A 16,204-nucleotide genomic window follows, 5' to 3' on the forward strand; every position below is an offset into this window, starting at 1 on the left:
GGATTCTCCTCTTGTGCTTGGACAGACGTACTTATACCTTAGGACTTGTAAGGAATTTTTAAGGATTTATAAGAATTTTTTTAATAAATATTATTTTCCTTAATAGGCTAACATTAGATAACTCTTCTGGTATTGATAATCCCCTACAAAAGTCATGTAGGACCTTCTATCCTTTTTCCATTATATCTATAGGAAAAAAGCACATACTTTCCCCCTGCTCTGCAAAGTTCCCCCTTGGGTCTCCAGGAACAATGTGTAAAACAGTGCTATGAAATGCATGCTCTTCAGGTGCTCTGAAGCCACAGGTGGATGCCATTCCCAACAAGGGCAGGTCACTTCTACTGCCCACCCTACCTCCTCAACCAGATCCCAGATTTCAGCACCCATATTGACAACTGCTGCTGCTGCCGGTGCCATCAATTTAAGTGGCTCTCGGACTAACAGCATTTTAGCATCAACTTTATACTGATATTTTATGGTAAGCATAAGGAGTCTCAGGTTCTTCCATGAAGTGACAATCTTGTCACCATTTAGCAGAAGGGGCTGCAACAGGTAATTGCTGCAACTGACCTCTATTTTTTTTTCCATTTTACCTCTGCAATTAGAAATAAGACTCCTAAATCCTCAACCATTCAAATTGTTACCCTTATCAATAACTTTTTCATATCCATCTTTATAGCCATAACCTTCCTCCACTAAACCCACTGATTCTCACTGTTTTTTAAAAGCTCTATGGAATTTATAATTTGGGACAGGGATTTCCCTTTTACAATATCTTTGTCCAGAATCTCCTTCCAAATAACCCTGATAAACACTAATATATCAAAAATAATCAAACTTAACAAGCAACTAATTACACTTTTCTGGGAGGCTGTTCCATTCAAACACACTGTTCCCACGAGCAAGAGATATGTGCAGTCAGGGCTGGCTCACAAACATTTCAAGTTTAAAAACTGAAACTCCTCATAGTCCAAATGATTTCTGTTCTCAGTAAAACTGGGGTTAAAGGCAGAAAAATATCCTCCTGTCTTTTAAAGCAGCTTAGCACATTTACCAAATGCCTCTGGGAGAAGCATCCCTTTTTCACTAGAGTTTTATGTGACCAATTCAGCTGTAACAGTTCTGGCTACTTTACTATTGACAATTTGACAAGTGGACTCAAATGAGAAGTTTTTTGTGATTTCCTTTCACAAACCTGTATGGGGGAAACATTAAACAGAAATTGAAAACCAACTTCCATTAGCATTTTTCTTTTGTACCTATTTTCCCTGGGAATTTAACTTTAATTTTAGAGGAATGTTCCAATAGACTGCAGGAAAGATAACACCTGCTTTATTTCCCTTCCCTCCAGCCTTAAACATGCAGGATTTATACAGTTACTTTTCTTCTTTCCTGATATCACAGCCTTGCCTGTTTATAAAATGTAAGAGGTAGATAGATAATTGTACTATTTCACTAGTAAACAGGGAGGTGAACATGAAACTGAGCTCAGAATTGGAAACCCTGTCAGAGTGTTGGTGAATCACTGTATGAAATAAATTGTTCACTTTCTGTTCAGTCCATTAGCTACAAGGACGGAAAGAATTGCTCTTACAACGCATAATGCTGCAATTTCCTATATTCACTTAGCACTTCCCCTCTCCCTTCTGCAAATCAGAAGCATTACATTTGAGGTTTAATTTGCTCCCTCTACCCACGTTTTCATTCCTAACTCTGACAAACCAAGCTATTGCTCAGTGAAAATGCACCAGCTTTTACATAGCATTCATGCATACAGTGCTCTTCTTCCCCTTTGGAAATTAGGTAATGGCAGGAAAACAGAGGATATATAGAGGCCTCTATGCCTACCCATCTGCAAACAGATGATCTTTTGTTTCTCCTGAGCTTTTTGAGAGATGGTGTAACACAACTGAATTCACAAGACTCTCATGTCATGTGTGTGCCAGATTTTGTGCTGACACTGTAATGAGAAAATCCATACTTGCCTACAGGTACCACACGGTTGCCCATGTCCTTTCCTTGTAACTCTGGGGGAGCCACTGACATTTTTAATAGTCTCAAGAGTTAGGCTTGCTAAACAAGCTATTTAAAGTAATTCTTCCCTGAAATGGGGCAAGGAAGATTGTATTGACACTGAGACCCCCGACTGTCTTGGAGGGCTTCACTCCAGCAATGAGGTTGGGCTCAGCATCTCAGACAGACCTGTACACTACCACACTGTACTCAGCGCAGACCTGCACAAGGCTGCCCACCTCTGCACAGCAGAAGTTCTGCAGGAGGACTGCAGTGGGAAGGAAGCATGGAGGGATGGTGCTCATGGGCCTCTATTTTGCCTTTTTTTTTAAAGCAGAAGCCAGGTTTGAGAAGAAAAGATTTGGAAAAGGAGATCTACAAAATAAAATTCTTGGCACTTCTCAGCTTCTCTTTACTACTTTTCCTGCACATAAGACAGCATGTGTTAACTGATCTCGCTACACAGACATGCACAGACAAAGCCTGAGGAGTTGCTCCTCAAGTCACAGGAAGACAAACAGTGGCTATTTGAGACCACAGGAGCAGCTTGGGGTAGGAGCTCTTCTCTGGGACTCAGGTGGCTTTGTAACTTCTGCCTGTCAATTAGCATGGACTAAGAGTCTTCCCTTGGATGCATGAACTGTGCTGACCAGCACTGGAAGGGAGCAACGAATGAGATCTCAGACAAGAGCAGACCATGTTGCCTCCCCATCTTCTGCACACTGCATTTTTATTCTGGAGTTAACATTTTCTTTTTTAAAATACCTGCAAATGAAATAAGGAACAGCCTTTGCATGCCTGACTTATTACTCTAGCTCTGCTCCAGCAGACATGGATCTATTTCAGAAAACAGTGACTGAGTTGAGACCTGTAGGTAAAATTTAGCCTTTCTATTTCAAGCTATTTCTAATTGAACTGACTGGCGCCGGCACTAGAACGCCTCTTGGAACATGTGCTGGCTTTGCCGCAGTTGAGATTTTGACTCCCTGATTCCCATTTGATGAGAGACACTTGTTTTTTCATAACTCTACAGGCAAGTGATCTATCAGGGGTGATCATTAAAAGGGAACTCAGATTGATCCTCCTGACAAATTCTGCTAGAGTGGCAAAACCACTGTGTGTATAACCTTAAACTCATTTACCATTATCTGGCCTTATTCACATCTCTGAGGTTTGTAATTCACTGCAAGAAGGGACGGTGAGGGAGGGTAGCACTAGATATACCCACCAATTGTCAAGCCCTGGGAAATGGCAGCATCACATAATCAGCATTACTCTCACATAAAGTATTAAGACTGGGTTTTAGTGACAACTAGAAAAGGTTGCGGCAGAAAACGCTAAGAGCATCAGCCATTCCATAATTAACATCTCTTTACAACCATTATGAAAAAATAAAATAGTACCATATTCCAAAAGTTCTAAAAGGAAATAAAAGTGATTTTACTTCTGTCTTGTTGGTCTCAAATCACTCACTTTTTCTCCTGTGGGAGAGGAGGGCTGTTTGGCTCTAGAGTGCTTCATTGCTGCTCTGTTATAAGGACTGTATTCATGCTGGAACTCTCACAGAAGCCGGCGATGCAGGCATATTTGGGTTGTGTTTCAGGTCATATGCCAGTTTAACACAGACTGAAATCCTGCTGCTTCACAAACCCAACTTCTTACCTCCAAAGGTGGAGTGTGGCAGTGGCGGTTTCTTCTCCATTATTTTCCTGGACATTTGAGATTTCTGACTATATTAAAAAAAATGCCCACCAGAATATCCACCACCCACTTGCATTTTAAAGTATGTGACTATGTAACCATTTCACACTTATTCCACCTGAATAGTCCACTCCGGGCCAAATTCCAAGAAGATGCCAACACTTATTTTTAGTCTTACCCTACCTCAGCTGTTGGAAAGAAATATGAAGTCTTACTCTAAGATGTTGGAGGGCCTTTTTAAACTAAATGTAGCTCTTTTGAATAGAGATCACTGAATCCTGACTGTTTTGTGTTTAGTTACCTTTTCTCTAGGACCAGATGCAAAATGAAATAAAAGAGGTTTCATAGAGCATTTCAACTGAGAACAATGTTTACTCTTCAAGCTCAGTTAGAGAAAATTGCCAATAAGGATGCCAAGGATACCTCTACAGACTTCACTATGTCATTAGAGGGACTCATTTCTAATAAATATGTCCTAGTATAACCAGAACTTTTCTCTTCATGCCCTGTCCCAAACATACTTTGAAACCCATAAGAGGAATCAGTCATTGCTGTCCAACTCTTCACTGAGAAGGTGAGAATTTGCCTGTGAAACATCTCCAGAGTTGGAGCAATCAATACCACAGAGCATAGTCATTATATAACAATAGCAGATTGCTCTCTTCACAAATTATTTGGAAATATGATCGTGGTTCCTACTGAGATAGAAGGGAAGCTGTCATATTTCTAAAAAGCAAGACACTGACAGATGAAACAAGAAGAGAAGTTTCCACGTTGGCGAAGCTGATTCCCTGAAAGGAAGAGCATTGCATCAATCCTTATCTGGCCCTTAATGTGACACTAGCCTGGACAGCAGGTGCAGTCCCCAAGTTCCCTGGGAACTTGGACCTAAACCAAAGTTCCCTTCTGGACTACACCAGTGGGTTTCTTTTCCTTGGACATCAGGGGAGTTAGGGAGAACAGGTTGCTCTGCGCCCACATTTCACCAAGACACAAGGCTTATATCTGGCTGGAGCACTCAGGTTCAGCAGCCTGGAAGACCTCCAGATTCTCTGCATTGTCCAAGGAAGCACAGTCTTCCTGACAGCCCAAATGCAGGCACAGATAGGATGTGTTTGTAAAAACCACAAATGCTGATTGCATCTCAGTCTTCTGACTCTGGGTAGCTGTAACTAGCAGGTAAACCACATAGAAAGCTCTCTCAAATGGTTGATGAACTTAAAATAGAACACCATAGTCAGTCTTTAAGGGTACACTCTGACCATGCATTCTACTCATTCTCTAAGCGAAGATGGAAAGATGAAGAATCACCCTTTAGGGCTGGTCAAAGACTGAAGGAGGAGGCAGAAGTGCAGGTGCCATATAAATGCTCTACAATGGTGGCTGTTGACCATTACTGCTGTTATGAGCTGTCTAAAGCCTTTTCCAGGTTGTTGCTCTAAGGGACCTTCAAGACGTCATATTCCCTCTCCTCTGGTCTCAAGATGGGACTGACTGTGCCAGCATCCTTCCTAAGAGACAGCAGCCTAACCTTGTTCACTTAAAAAATTATGGAGGCTCTGCTGTCTCCCCAGGCAATCTACCCCTCATGTTTCACTGTTACATAACTTAATGTTCCTTTCCTGCAACTTAAGTCCATTAGTTCTTGAGGCTGGAGAACAGCCTGTCCCTTCCATTTTGCAACTATTTCTATGTGTTTGAAAAAGGTTATCGTGTCTCCACTCAGCCTCCTCTATTCCAAACTAAGCAATCACAGCTTCCCAGTTCATCACACAGAAGCCAGGCTGCTGCTGGCTGGTGATAGCTTTCAGTAACTGCTGACTGGGCTAGATTGGCACCAGCAGCCTGTAGGTGAAAGCCTTCAGCAGCTTTAGCTCTCTGAGCCAGGCTGTCCGTTCAAAGACGTGAAACGATTTTCTGTAATCTAATACAGTGTATCAGTAAATATGCATTACAGTACAGTAAATTTCTGGAATTTTCTCCATCACATTAGGGTATCATAACAAGAAGAAAGGAAAAGACACCTTATTTCACGAAAGTGCATTTTAGGGCCAAACTTAAAACGGGATTCCCAACAGGTCTTGAAGAGTGGAGAGGGAAAATGCAATATATTGTGCTAATACCTTCCCCATTCCACCCCCTCTATCAAGCAAATTAAATGAAATGCATGAACCATGTCTCGGTTGGCAAATGAAACCTGGTATTTGTATTTGCTGCCATGTCTCAGAGTGTTGTTTTTCATTTTAGACTTTGCACGGTAGTAAAACACTGCAATGCTTTACATTCATTAAGCTTGGGCCCATTTAGTCTGTGCAGGCAAAGCAAGTGCATATATCTCAGACCCATAAAGCATCAGTTCAGAATTACACAGGAAATAAATGAGACTAAGCCAGAAGTCCAATTTCCAGAGTCCAGCTCACTAAAGCTAAACAAGCACCTTAGATAAATATGGCCTATTCTAAATGAAATGTTAGTGTAATTTTGATAACTGTCAATAATTCCCTCATTATGCCTAAATGAGCTTGTCATCCAAGGAGATTGCTGTATGGCTGATCTTAATTTGCTAATAAAAACTGCAGAGAAGAATTTCAGCTAAACTGGAACTATTTGATTCATAAAAGTACAACAATGCACATTTTAAAGCATTCCTTCCCAGTCCTGGCTCCTGACTGGCTGAAGCCCAAAACCAGTTTGCTCTGCAGCCTGTAAGAAGGCCGCTTTGTTACGTAAGAACAATGAGTGATTGTCTCTCTAAATCACTATTATTCCTTACCCCATTATAGTTAATTTATTTTTAATCATGTTGTATAATAGAAATAAAATCATTGGATTAAGCATATATCTAGCAGCGGGAGCCCATTATCCTTTGACAATGTTCTGTTTCATTGACATTATATCTTCACTGTAGACAGTTTCCTTGCCATCATTAGTCCTAAAATGACTATTGGATTTCAAGGGTTTCTCCCTAATCCATAATAAGATTTACTTGCTAACAGCACAAAACAAAACAAAGATATGCTTCTATTATTTTACTGCTGTTGAATACTTACTTTAAGCTATTAAGAAAATTCAAGTACAAATCCAGATTTTATAAGTATTTAAAGTTTTCCTGCATAATTCTGATTCAAGGGAAAACCTCAGCAACTTTGAAGCTTTGGATCTTTGTGGCTCTATTTTACTTAAGCACACAACAATACTTTGTCAGTTCTTGAATCAAATAAGATCTACTACTTCTTGCACAATGATTTTTTCAGACCAGTTAAAGCAAATCTCAGTACAGTTCATTTTCTCCAGAAATGGCTACAAGGGGTTCATCAGATTTCACGTGTAGAAAGAGGTGCAAACTTTCCTGCTAAGGTTGCCAGCAATTCCTCTGTGCTAAGTGCTAGCAAACAGTCAGCACTAATGTTGGGAGGTTAAAAACTCCTTTGGCATGCTGATTCCCATGGGATAATTCAACAGTTATCCATTTGTACAAATGGCAGTCACAGTTAAATCTAAAACTAGATTTTTCCACACCCTATTAACAGCAGCATTAGAATGCAGCAGGGACCATCCAGAGAAAAGAGCCTTTTCTGTTATCTCATAGTTATCTTTGAGAAGGTGGCAGATTTCCCTGTGAAAATTATCCTTATAGATTGCCTCTTATTTAAGGATATGCTGGCACTATCAAGTGGTGCTCTTTTTATGCTGAAATTGCTAGAAACACTTAAGAGTCTTTGCATGACTTTTTCATCTGGGAGAGCAGCTTCAATAGATACCTATTTTCCATATATGTAGACAAGCTGTGACACTTTCACCCATATTGACATAATCCACATAAGCCATGTGGTTTCCATTAAGAAGGGTCCATACAATATAGTCAATTCTCCATTATCTTGGCTAATAGGAGAATAACCCAGATAAAGGAAAGACATGCATAATTATTGCTTCCAGATAAGAGCTGGCTCAAATATTTCTGCACTGTGCTCCCCAGACAGAGCTTGTACATCTGTCAGAGCTTGACAACTTAGAGTTTATTAACTCAGGCATTACCTGCATCCATCCAATACAAGCAAGGCAGCTTGGGTGTCTCCATGATTTAATCACTCCACAAGTATTCTACTAACTGAAAATAATTTTGGCTATAATTAAATAACAACTTCCATATTCATCGTTTTATATGTTCTGATACTAACATGGCGTAGACTCAGTCATGCATGGACAAGTCAAGGTTGAATGGGGAATAATGAGGAAAAGTAAATTATGCATGAAATGCAAGAGGAGTACGTTCAAAACACAAGGGAATGCACAAGGCACACAGTGATGTAGAAGGCCTTGTGGAATCGTATTCCCAGACAGCACTCGCAGAGGAAGCATGCTCAGGACTGTCACAGGTAGCAAGCGTGAATCAGAACTATCTTTCTACGTGAATTGTCAGAGGTTTCTCTTTTATTGTGTTGCAATTACTCAGCCACACTGAACTTTAGTCAGTTGAGAGTTCTCATAATGTGTAATCTCCGAGACCTTTTAGTACCAATACACAGCCTTCCTGATCTCAGAACTGGGACACAAATTGTATTGTTCAGTCACAAGAGACACTCAGTTCTGTTACAGATATATGGACAAAACAGTGTCTTTACCACTACAGAAAGAAATACAGATTCTCTTACAAAGAAAATGAAAGTGTCATAAATAATTTTTTCTCGATTCTTATGGAAGGAAAGGGATTATAAAGAAATAAACTCAGACTTAATGAAATCAACAACATCATTTCTTAAACATTGAAGTGAATCATCTTACAGAAACGAAACCATTGCCAGTCAAATTTTTAATGGTATACTTGTACATGGCATCGTGTTGAGGAATTGATGATTATATTCTGCCACATTCCGTGCTGCATTTACAAATTAGCATTGCCTTGGTTTGTCTGCACATTACATCTAGACAGAGGTACACAACAATGCAAGACACAGGCCAAGCTGTAGAGGGAAAACTGATGGGTAAGAGAAGTCAGCCATCTCATGTGATGTAACTGGCTACAGAAAGCGTAACTGACAGAAAATCACAGTGCCAGACATATCAAATCCCTAAATATCTGTTCATTTTGCTTAAAGCATCACATACAGTGTTCAGATCGCTGCGGAGGTCCTGGACAACGTTTTCTATACTCCTGGTATCCTTCAGAATCTCAATGCTTTGCGTATATGGATTGAAATACACAGAGAAGGGACGATTGATTGATTTGGCAAAGTCCCTGAAAGAAAAAAGAAAATTAACATAACTTTTTTTTTAACTGCTAAAGAAGAGAAATTTGGATTTTTGAGTCAGGGGAAATAATTTACCTCATCTTTTCTTTGGCTTCTTCAAAACTTTCTGAAACAAAGTAAGCCTCCTGGAAAGTAGTGATAAGGCATTCTTGCAAACAGGTTGTCTTTGGATCGAATTCTTTCACATTGGCCTTGTCAGAGAGAGCATGCTGCAAAATATACCACAGGATCTTTTAAACTGTGTTTTGATACTGCTGTGCATCTACATACAACTGTTCATATATACAGCTTTTATATCGCTGTGCTGTATGTTTCCCACGAGCTGGTAGCCCCTCTTGTTTTACTACAATGTTTTTTTCAGTTTGAATAGTGAACATGGTGAATTTGCTACTTAAAAGAGCTCTTTCTATGGAAAAATTTTTTTGCCCTAATAATGAAATAATAAAGAGGAGATTAGAAATGCACCTGCCATGAAGATATACAGACGTAAATGTTCAGCTGGAAACAGGAAAGTCATCAAATAACCATTCTTGAAACATTATCTGTACAACTGCAAATATGTATGTCCCCAAAATGTCATTTAACTGGTAGAATTCATCATTGTCTTGGTGGATAAATTGAGTCTCAACAAACAGTTCATACAATCTGTGCTTTACATTTTCAGGACAGCATCATATACTATTTTCCTGACAGCGAAAGTGAAACTATATATCTGAAAACCCATTAAATAATGCCAGTGTATTGCATAGCGATGAAATGCTTTGCCCTTCTGCCACATACACCTGAGCAATAATGCTCCATATAGTACTGTAAAGAAAAAATAGCTAAACAGACACGGGTAAGTACAGGGCAGACACTGGGCAGATGAGGCATCAAATGCTGCTACTCAGAATAGAGATTTCTGATTAGCCTTTCTCTTTAAATGACTTGCACAGGCCACTAGAAGGACACGAAGGTTTCAAAACTGGAAAGTAGGTACTGAGACATTTTCCAACACAATCTTTTCTAGCTCCCCTTTTGACTTGAATACTTGTGTTAGCTTTTGGACCTACCTTATCTTCCAGAGCATACATATTTTCATTCTCAGTGCTCTGTTACGGCAGTGCAAGGTAAGGAAGGAGAGCATATTTAGGTCACTTTTCAACCTTCTTTAGTCCCCTTTTATCTATACACAGTGGAAGATGTGCATAAAAAGCATAAAGAAATGACAGTGAGGAGGCAGATCCCTGATGTCCAAAGGTATCTCTGATTTCTTTACTTTCTATCTGCATGGACATTCTTTATAGTAGAGTAAGGTATTAACCTTAAGGTATTCACCACAACTTTTATCCATGCTCTTGCTTATGCTCATTCCTAAATCCCTGTGAAAGGCACTGAAAATATCACATCAGCTCTCAACCTGCAGTCTCCAAATAACAGGACAGAAAACTGGAACAAGAGCCTCTTCCTCCCACCTCCTCTCTCTCCAAAAATAAATACATGAAAAATTAATGTATGGAATCATGAATTGTCAGAGAATTACCTTTCTTTAGTACATGTATCTTTTCCTTCTCACAAGGTTTGCTGTTTCTAGCCAGCCATCAGTTGAACAGGTTTGAAAACAAATATTAAAAATGGTCTGTCAACCAGCATCCTCTTCTAAATGGACTGCAGACCAGGCTCACCTTATTAGGCTACTGCCTATATCCCTGTTGTCACTTTCTCTTTGCAGAGCCACCATACAAGTGGATGCTTGTAAATTTAGGCACTTACCTCCTTCTATCAAAATGAATTTGCTTTTCTTCACTGAAAATTATAATAGATTCCCTGGGAGGTTAACTATAGATTAAAAAAATCTCCTCTTAAGGTGTCTTTGTACTTCCAAGTGAGACTTGATGCCTCAAATGTCTAAAGCACAAAGTCTTAAAACTCTGACAGGACTGAGTGAAGCCCTATGCCTGGAATCAAGATTATGATTACAGGCCACGATTTCTTAGGAAATGAATCAGTAGGTGACCACTTCTGGTTTATGGATTCTTTCCTGTACTGTGAAAGCTTCAACAGAAAGGTTGACAGTGTTATCTTCTCTACTTACTAATGGCCTCTGCCAGGCCAGGCCTAGTCCTTGGAACTGAAGCAATCAGAGACGAGAAGGGTTTCAGCCTGTGGCTCCTACATCATGAACAACTCCTCTAGTCACTGAGCCCTGATTTTATAAAAGGAGAGAGTTTAAAGAGGAGGAAAAGCTGATTAGTTATCACAGGGGACATCCTCTGAGAAAGCCTTTCTAGCTATTCTCCTCAGATTAACCACATGAAATGACTCATACATTCTGGATTCCAGGCTAGTTTACATATGAGCAGAGCTGTTGCTTCACAAAGCAACTCTGCAGAGATTGGGATGTGAGGACACCAGAGAATGTGCAACCCGGAAACAGAGGGTAAAGAATTCAGACATGCCTTCAAATATAGGTGACAACTGATCAGTTATTCTTAGGATTGCAGTTTGGGAATGAAGTGCCTAAATTCCGATGAATTCCCACTGAGTCACCTGTCTCCCTTCTAGGACATAGTCTTCGGCTCTTGGATCAATTAGGCATTGTCATGGCTACCAAAGCAATGTTTCCATCTTTGCAAGTCTGGATACTGCTTTCAAATTCCACAACCTGGCATCTGTAACATCTGCTATTGAGTTGATATGCTGACACCAGCAATGCAAGACTTCAGCAACTGAGCCTGAGACACTGAGCAACTGAACTGAGCCTGCAGACAAACCTTCAGAGGGATCACACTGTTTAGTGTGAACTAGAAGGGTCAGGATACTGACTCAAAGCTGACTAGAGCATTTTACAGAAACATTGCAGTGTTCTAAAAATGATAGTCCTTGGCACTCTCAACATTATGAAGTACATAATCTCAACAAAAAAACTTGGTCTGGTGAGTCCAAAAGCTTTCAAGTTCATGCTATTCACTTACAGTTTGGTTGGACATTCAGTTCTTCAGTGAATTCAAATGAGAAAGTAGATTTCTCCAACAGAAACGTCTTTTGTTATCCCCCTCCTATGAGATGTCAGGGCTAACACAAGGAAAACAGGTTTTGGTAAAATAGAGCATCTTACCATCTTGTGGATCTGTAATAACTGTCCCTAATGGCCCATTCATATGAATCATATAACTGTTTATGCCAATAAAACTACTGGTGATTCTCCTTCAGTTCGAGAAATAAGAATTTGGAGTGAAACTTCCAAATTAATCATCACTGATTCTGAGGAAAAGCAGCAGTATCAGACAACTGGACATCTTAAGAATTAAACCATTACTCATTACAGGTCTCTCGGGTCTAGGTTGTCTGATGCATTGTACAGAAGATGGAAGATATAGCACAAGACCTAAAGAAGACTTACATGTTTTCGCAGTGGCAGCCGGTCAGAAATACTGGGGCATGTCAGATGGCACCAGGCATTTACACACTGCACAACAGTGAATCATTTCTTAAGTGACCACTATCACTGACACGTGAAAAAAGTTTGGTCTTGTAATTTCTCTTGAGTATAAAAATTGGAGTGTAATAATACAACCCAGAGCTTTTCAGATTTGAGAAAAATAAACAAAACAAACCCCAAAAAGTAAAAGTTTCAGCTAGCAAGGGGAAAACTTGAGTTGAGAAGTTGTGTGTGTACCAGTACTGATTTTATCGCCTTGTTATTCCTGGTAGAGTACATATAGTCTTGGAAAACCCTGCTCTTAAATGTTTTTCTGCTTATCTACAACCTAAGTTGCAAATCTGACAGTGTCCTGATATTACCAGAAATTCTTTTTCAGTGGTACAGTTTTATATATTGTCTAGACAAATAAGGAAAAGACTTTCTAAAGAGTACTAAAATGAACATCTGGGATCCAGGAGTTGTTTTCTTCATCCTCTTCAGAAAACCGAGCCAAAATTTGCATTTGAATCTTTTTGGTGTTAAAGGCTAATTAATGCTGGCTCTTCTTAAAATAAACGATCATTAAAACAAAATAATACAACTAGATATTGTATTTGACCTTAAAAATTTATACAGAAAGATTTGAAGACTACCTCTCCGTTTAATATAGAAGCATACAACAGGAATATATGACTTGATCTACAGCCAACTGAAATGGATAGGAGACTCCTTTAATGAAAGAGTTCAAGAGAGCATCATACAAAGTAAATGGATTAAAATTTCCAAAGACATTTGAACTGCCTTTTAGAAATAGTTTTAATAATGGAAATGTACATTATTTCCACCTTATCTCTAAGCCCCAAATACATACTGTGTAATAGTGTTAGCTAGAGTTAACCTGACTATATTAAGCAGAAATTTTATAACTACTTACTGTATTATTTGTTTCCCCTAGGCTCCATTTTTAATCTTCTCTTCTTATTTTGTTGTGCTTTCCAAGTTTTTTTTACTTGATGCTTCCCTAGCATGCACATCAGGAACTGCACTTTTCAGTATCTGAAATTCTAAGTCTAAATACTGAGTGGGGAAAAAAATTTGAAGGGAATCCTATATGGATAGGTTGGTGCCCACATTTCTCTAGCTTTTGCAGTTCTTTGTTACTAAAACTGTTGACCAGATTTGCAGAGTGAAGCAGTGTAATACAGAAACAGAGAAGACTGAACAAGCCATTCACTGCACTGAAAGGACCAAATACTGCTGGCCGTTTACATGTGTGACTTATTCATTTCTAGAAATCTCTAGAAATTATACATAAAATTGGTCACCATGTTATTTCCTGTGAATACCACTGCATTGAAAAGAGAGCTGATGGGGAGAGCAGTTGGAGAAAGCCTTTTCTTCTTGCTCACAAAAGCATATTAATAACAAATGCCTCTGCAGTCTCGAATGCACCCTCAGTAAATTTGGAGACAAGACCAAGCTGGAATGATTATTGTTCTGCTGGAGGACAGGAAGGCTCTGCAGAGGGATCTGGATAGGACGAATTGATGGGCCAAGGCCAATCGCTGAGGTTCAAAAAGGCCAAGTGCCAGGTCCTGCACTTGGGTCACAACAATCCTATGCAGAGCTACAGACTTGGGGAAGAGTAACTGGAAAGTGGTCCAGCAGAAAAAGACCTGGGGGTGCTGGTTAACAGCAGCTGAATATGAGCCAGCAGCGTGCCCTGGTGGCCAAGAAGCCCAATGGCATCCTGGATTGTATCAGCAATAGCATGGCCAGCAGGACCACGGCAGTGACTGTCCCCCTGCACTCAGCACTGAGGCCACACCTCAAGTTCTGTGTTCAGTTTTGGGCCCCTCACTACAAAAAGGACATTATGGCACTGGAGCATGTCCAGAGAAGGACAGTGCTAAGGTACCTGGGGTTGTTTAGCCTGGAGAAGAGGAGGCTCAGGGGAGACCTTATCACTCTCTCCAAGTACCTGACAGGAGGCTGTACTGAGGCGAGGGTAAGTCTCTTCTCCTGAGTAGCAAGTGACAGGACAATTGGAAATGGCCTCAAGTTGCACCAGGTGAGGTTTAGACTGGATATTAGGAAAAATTTCTTCACTGAAATGGTTGCCAAGTATTGGAATAGGCTGCCCAAGAAAGTGCTTGAGTCACCAATCCTGGAGGTATTTAAAAGATGTGTGGATATGGCAACTTGAGGACATGGCTTAATGGTACTTGACAGTGCTGGGTTGACGGTTGGATTCAAGGATCTTAAAGGCCTTTTCCAATCTAAACTATTCTATGATTCTATAAAGTCAAGGTATAAAAATTCAACATTGGAACAAGATCCGCCTTCCTAGTGACAAGGATACTTAAGTATTTGAACTTCTTCACAGAAGTGACTGTGGGCCCACAAACACCCCGTCTTAAGAACGGCAGTAATTATTTCTGACATATTTTCACTCTGACACCTATGAGAAGTACGTGTGTTGCACACACAAAGGTGAGGCTTCCTGGCCATGCAATCTGACTCTCCTATTCATCCCCACTCACCACTGAAATAGCTGGTATTGTCATCATTTTCAGAACAATTGCTGCCATCCATTGGGATTTTGGTTATAATCAGGACATTGATATAATCAGGATCTCCAGAACAGTCTATTAGCATGATTTTTCAGAAACCTTCAGATCAAAGAAGACATTTTCCCTCCCAATAGGTGCTAAAGAGAAAAGGCTGGTAAGGGAGGTTGCTTTCCCACGAAACAGCAGAGACTGGCAATGGCTTGATGCAAGGCTGTGTACCGAAGTCATGGGTGCCTAGACATTCTCCTACCTAAGCACCTGCCTGATGTATCTTGTTGACAAGAAGCACATTCATGCCCATGCATGAATGTGGTCTAAAAACAGCTTCTCCCATGGTCACTTTAGCAGAAAACTTAGTAATTTTTTGCATTTTTTTCCTTACCTTTTACTTTCTTTTCTACTCTGGGGCACAGTCCCACAAAGGTTTTTTGGACATTTTTCACCTTATCAGGCCCTTCATGGAGACTGTGTCTACTTGTGGTATAGTGCTGTTCTGTTCCCACAATACACAAATTTTCAGTAACCAAAATGTCTCATTTAAGTCTCTAAGCATATGTACAATCTGGTGAAATTTAATATCTTATGATACACAAGAGATCAAACCAAATGGTCTAATAGTCCCTTCAGGCATCATATCTACAAGATATATATGTAGTGTAATAGGAAAGTATATAATATTACTGATTTATGGCAAAATTACTATTATATATATATGGCCATACCTTTGAAGAAGATCAGTATAGTCCATTAATGGGCAAATTATTTAATTTATACTGTTGCTTTTCAAAAGGATTATTCTTTGCACTTAAACTCTGAGATTATTGCTGAGCAAAGAATACAGATCTGGGATCACAAATGTGTGATACCAAAATATGCACACTTGACAAGAGTAATGTGTTTGTTTATAACAGTGATGGTAGAAGACTTATTATGTTCTTGACTATCCATTTCCTCATTTTTATGTCCTTAGATTTTGTAAATTATGTGATAGGTATTTTCAGGGTCATAACCTAGCGACCATATCTCTTAATTTAAATAAAAGGCCTGATTCTTTGCAAAATACTGCACAGGGTTTGGGGCTCGGCACTGAATGTTGCTGGGCCAGGTGAAAACAAGTGGAACATGTTCATATCTTTGCGTTTAACCATCTTTGCGCTGTGAGTATAAAATATTGCCAGGCAGATAAAGAATGCTTCTTTGGCTGAAGTATGCACAGAACTCAGAGCATCTCTAATGCAGCCAAGGAAAAAATACTGGAAAAGGTA

At 39.7% G+C, this 16,204-nt stretch overlaps 1 protein-coding gene across 2 annotated transcripts in view; it reads right to left on the reverse strand.

The window, feature by feature from the left end:
- Positions 1-16,204, reverse strand: part of TPH2 (tryptophan hydroxylase 2) — an 86,446-nt gene that overhangs the window by 25,941 nt on the left and 44,301 nt on the right. Inside the window, exons 10-11 of one of the 2 annotated variants that reach the window (XM_027667600.1) lie at positions 9,039-9,172; positions 8,821-8,950 (exon numbers count right to left, since the gene is read on the reverse strand). In XM_027667600.1, coding sequence (XP_027523401.1) covers positions 8,821-8,950; positions 9,039-9,172 — 264 coding nt within the window. Of the gene's footprint in view, positions 1-8,063; positions 8,951-9,038; positions 9,173-16,204 lie in introns of those variants that run through there. The other variant, XM_027667589.1, reaches the window with a different exon arrangement.

The sequence above is a fragment of the Corapipo altera genome, unplaced genomic scaffold (genome assembly GCF_003945725.1).
Source record: "Corapipo altera isolate COAL_440 unplaced genomic scaffold, ASM394572v1 1, whole genome shotgun sequence".
Classification (NCBI taxonomy): domain Eukaryota; kingdom Metazoa; phylum Chordata; class Aves; order Passeriformes; family Pipridae; genus Corapipo; species Corapipo altera.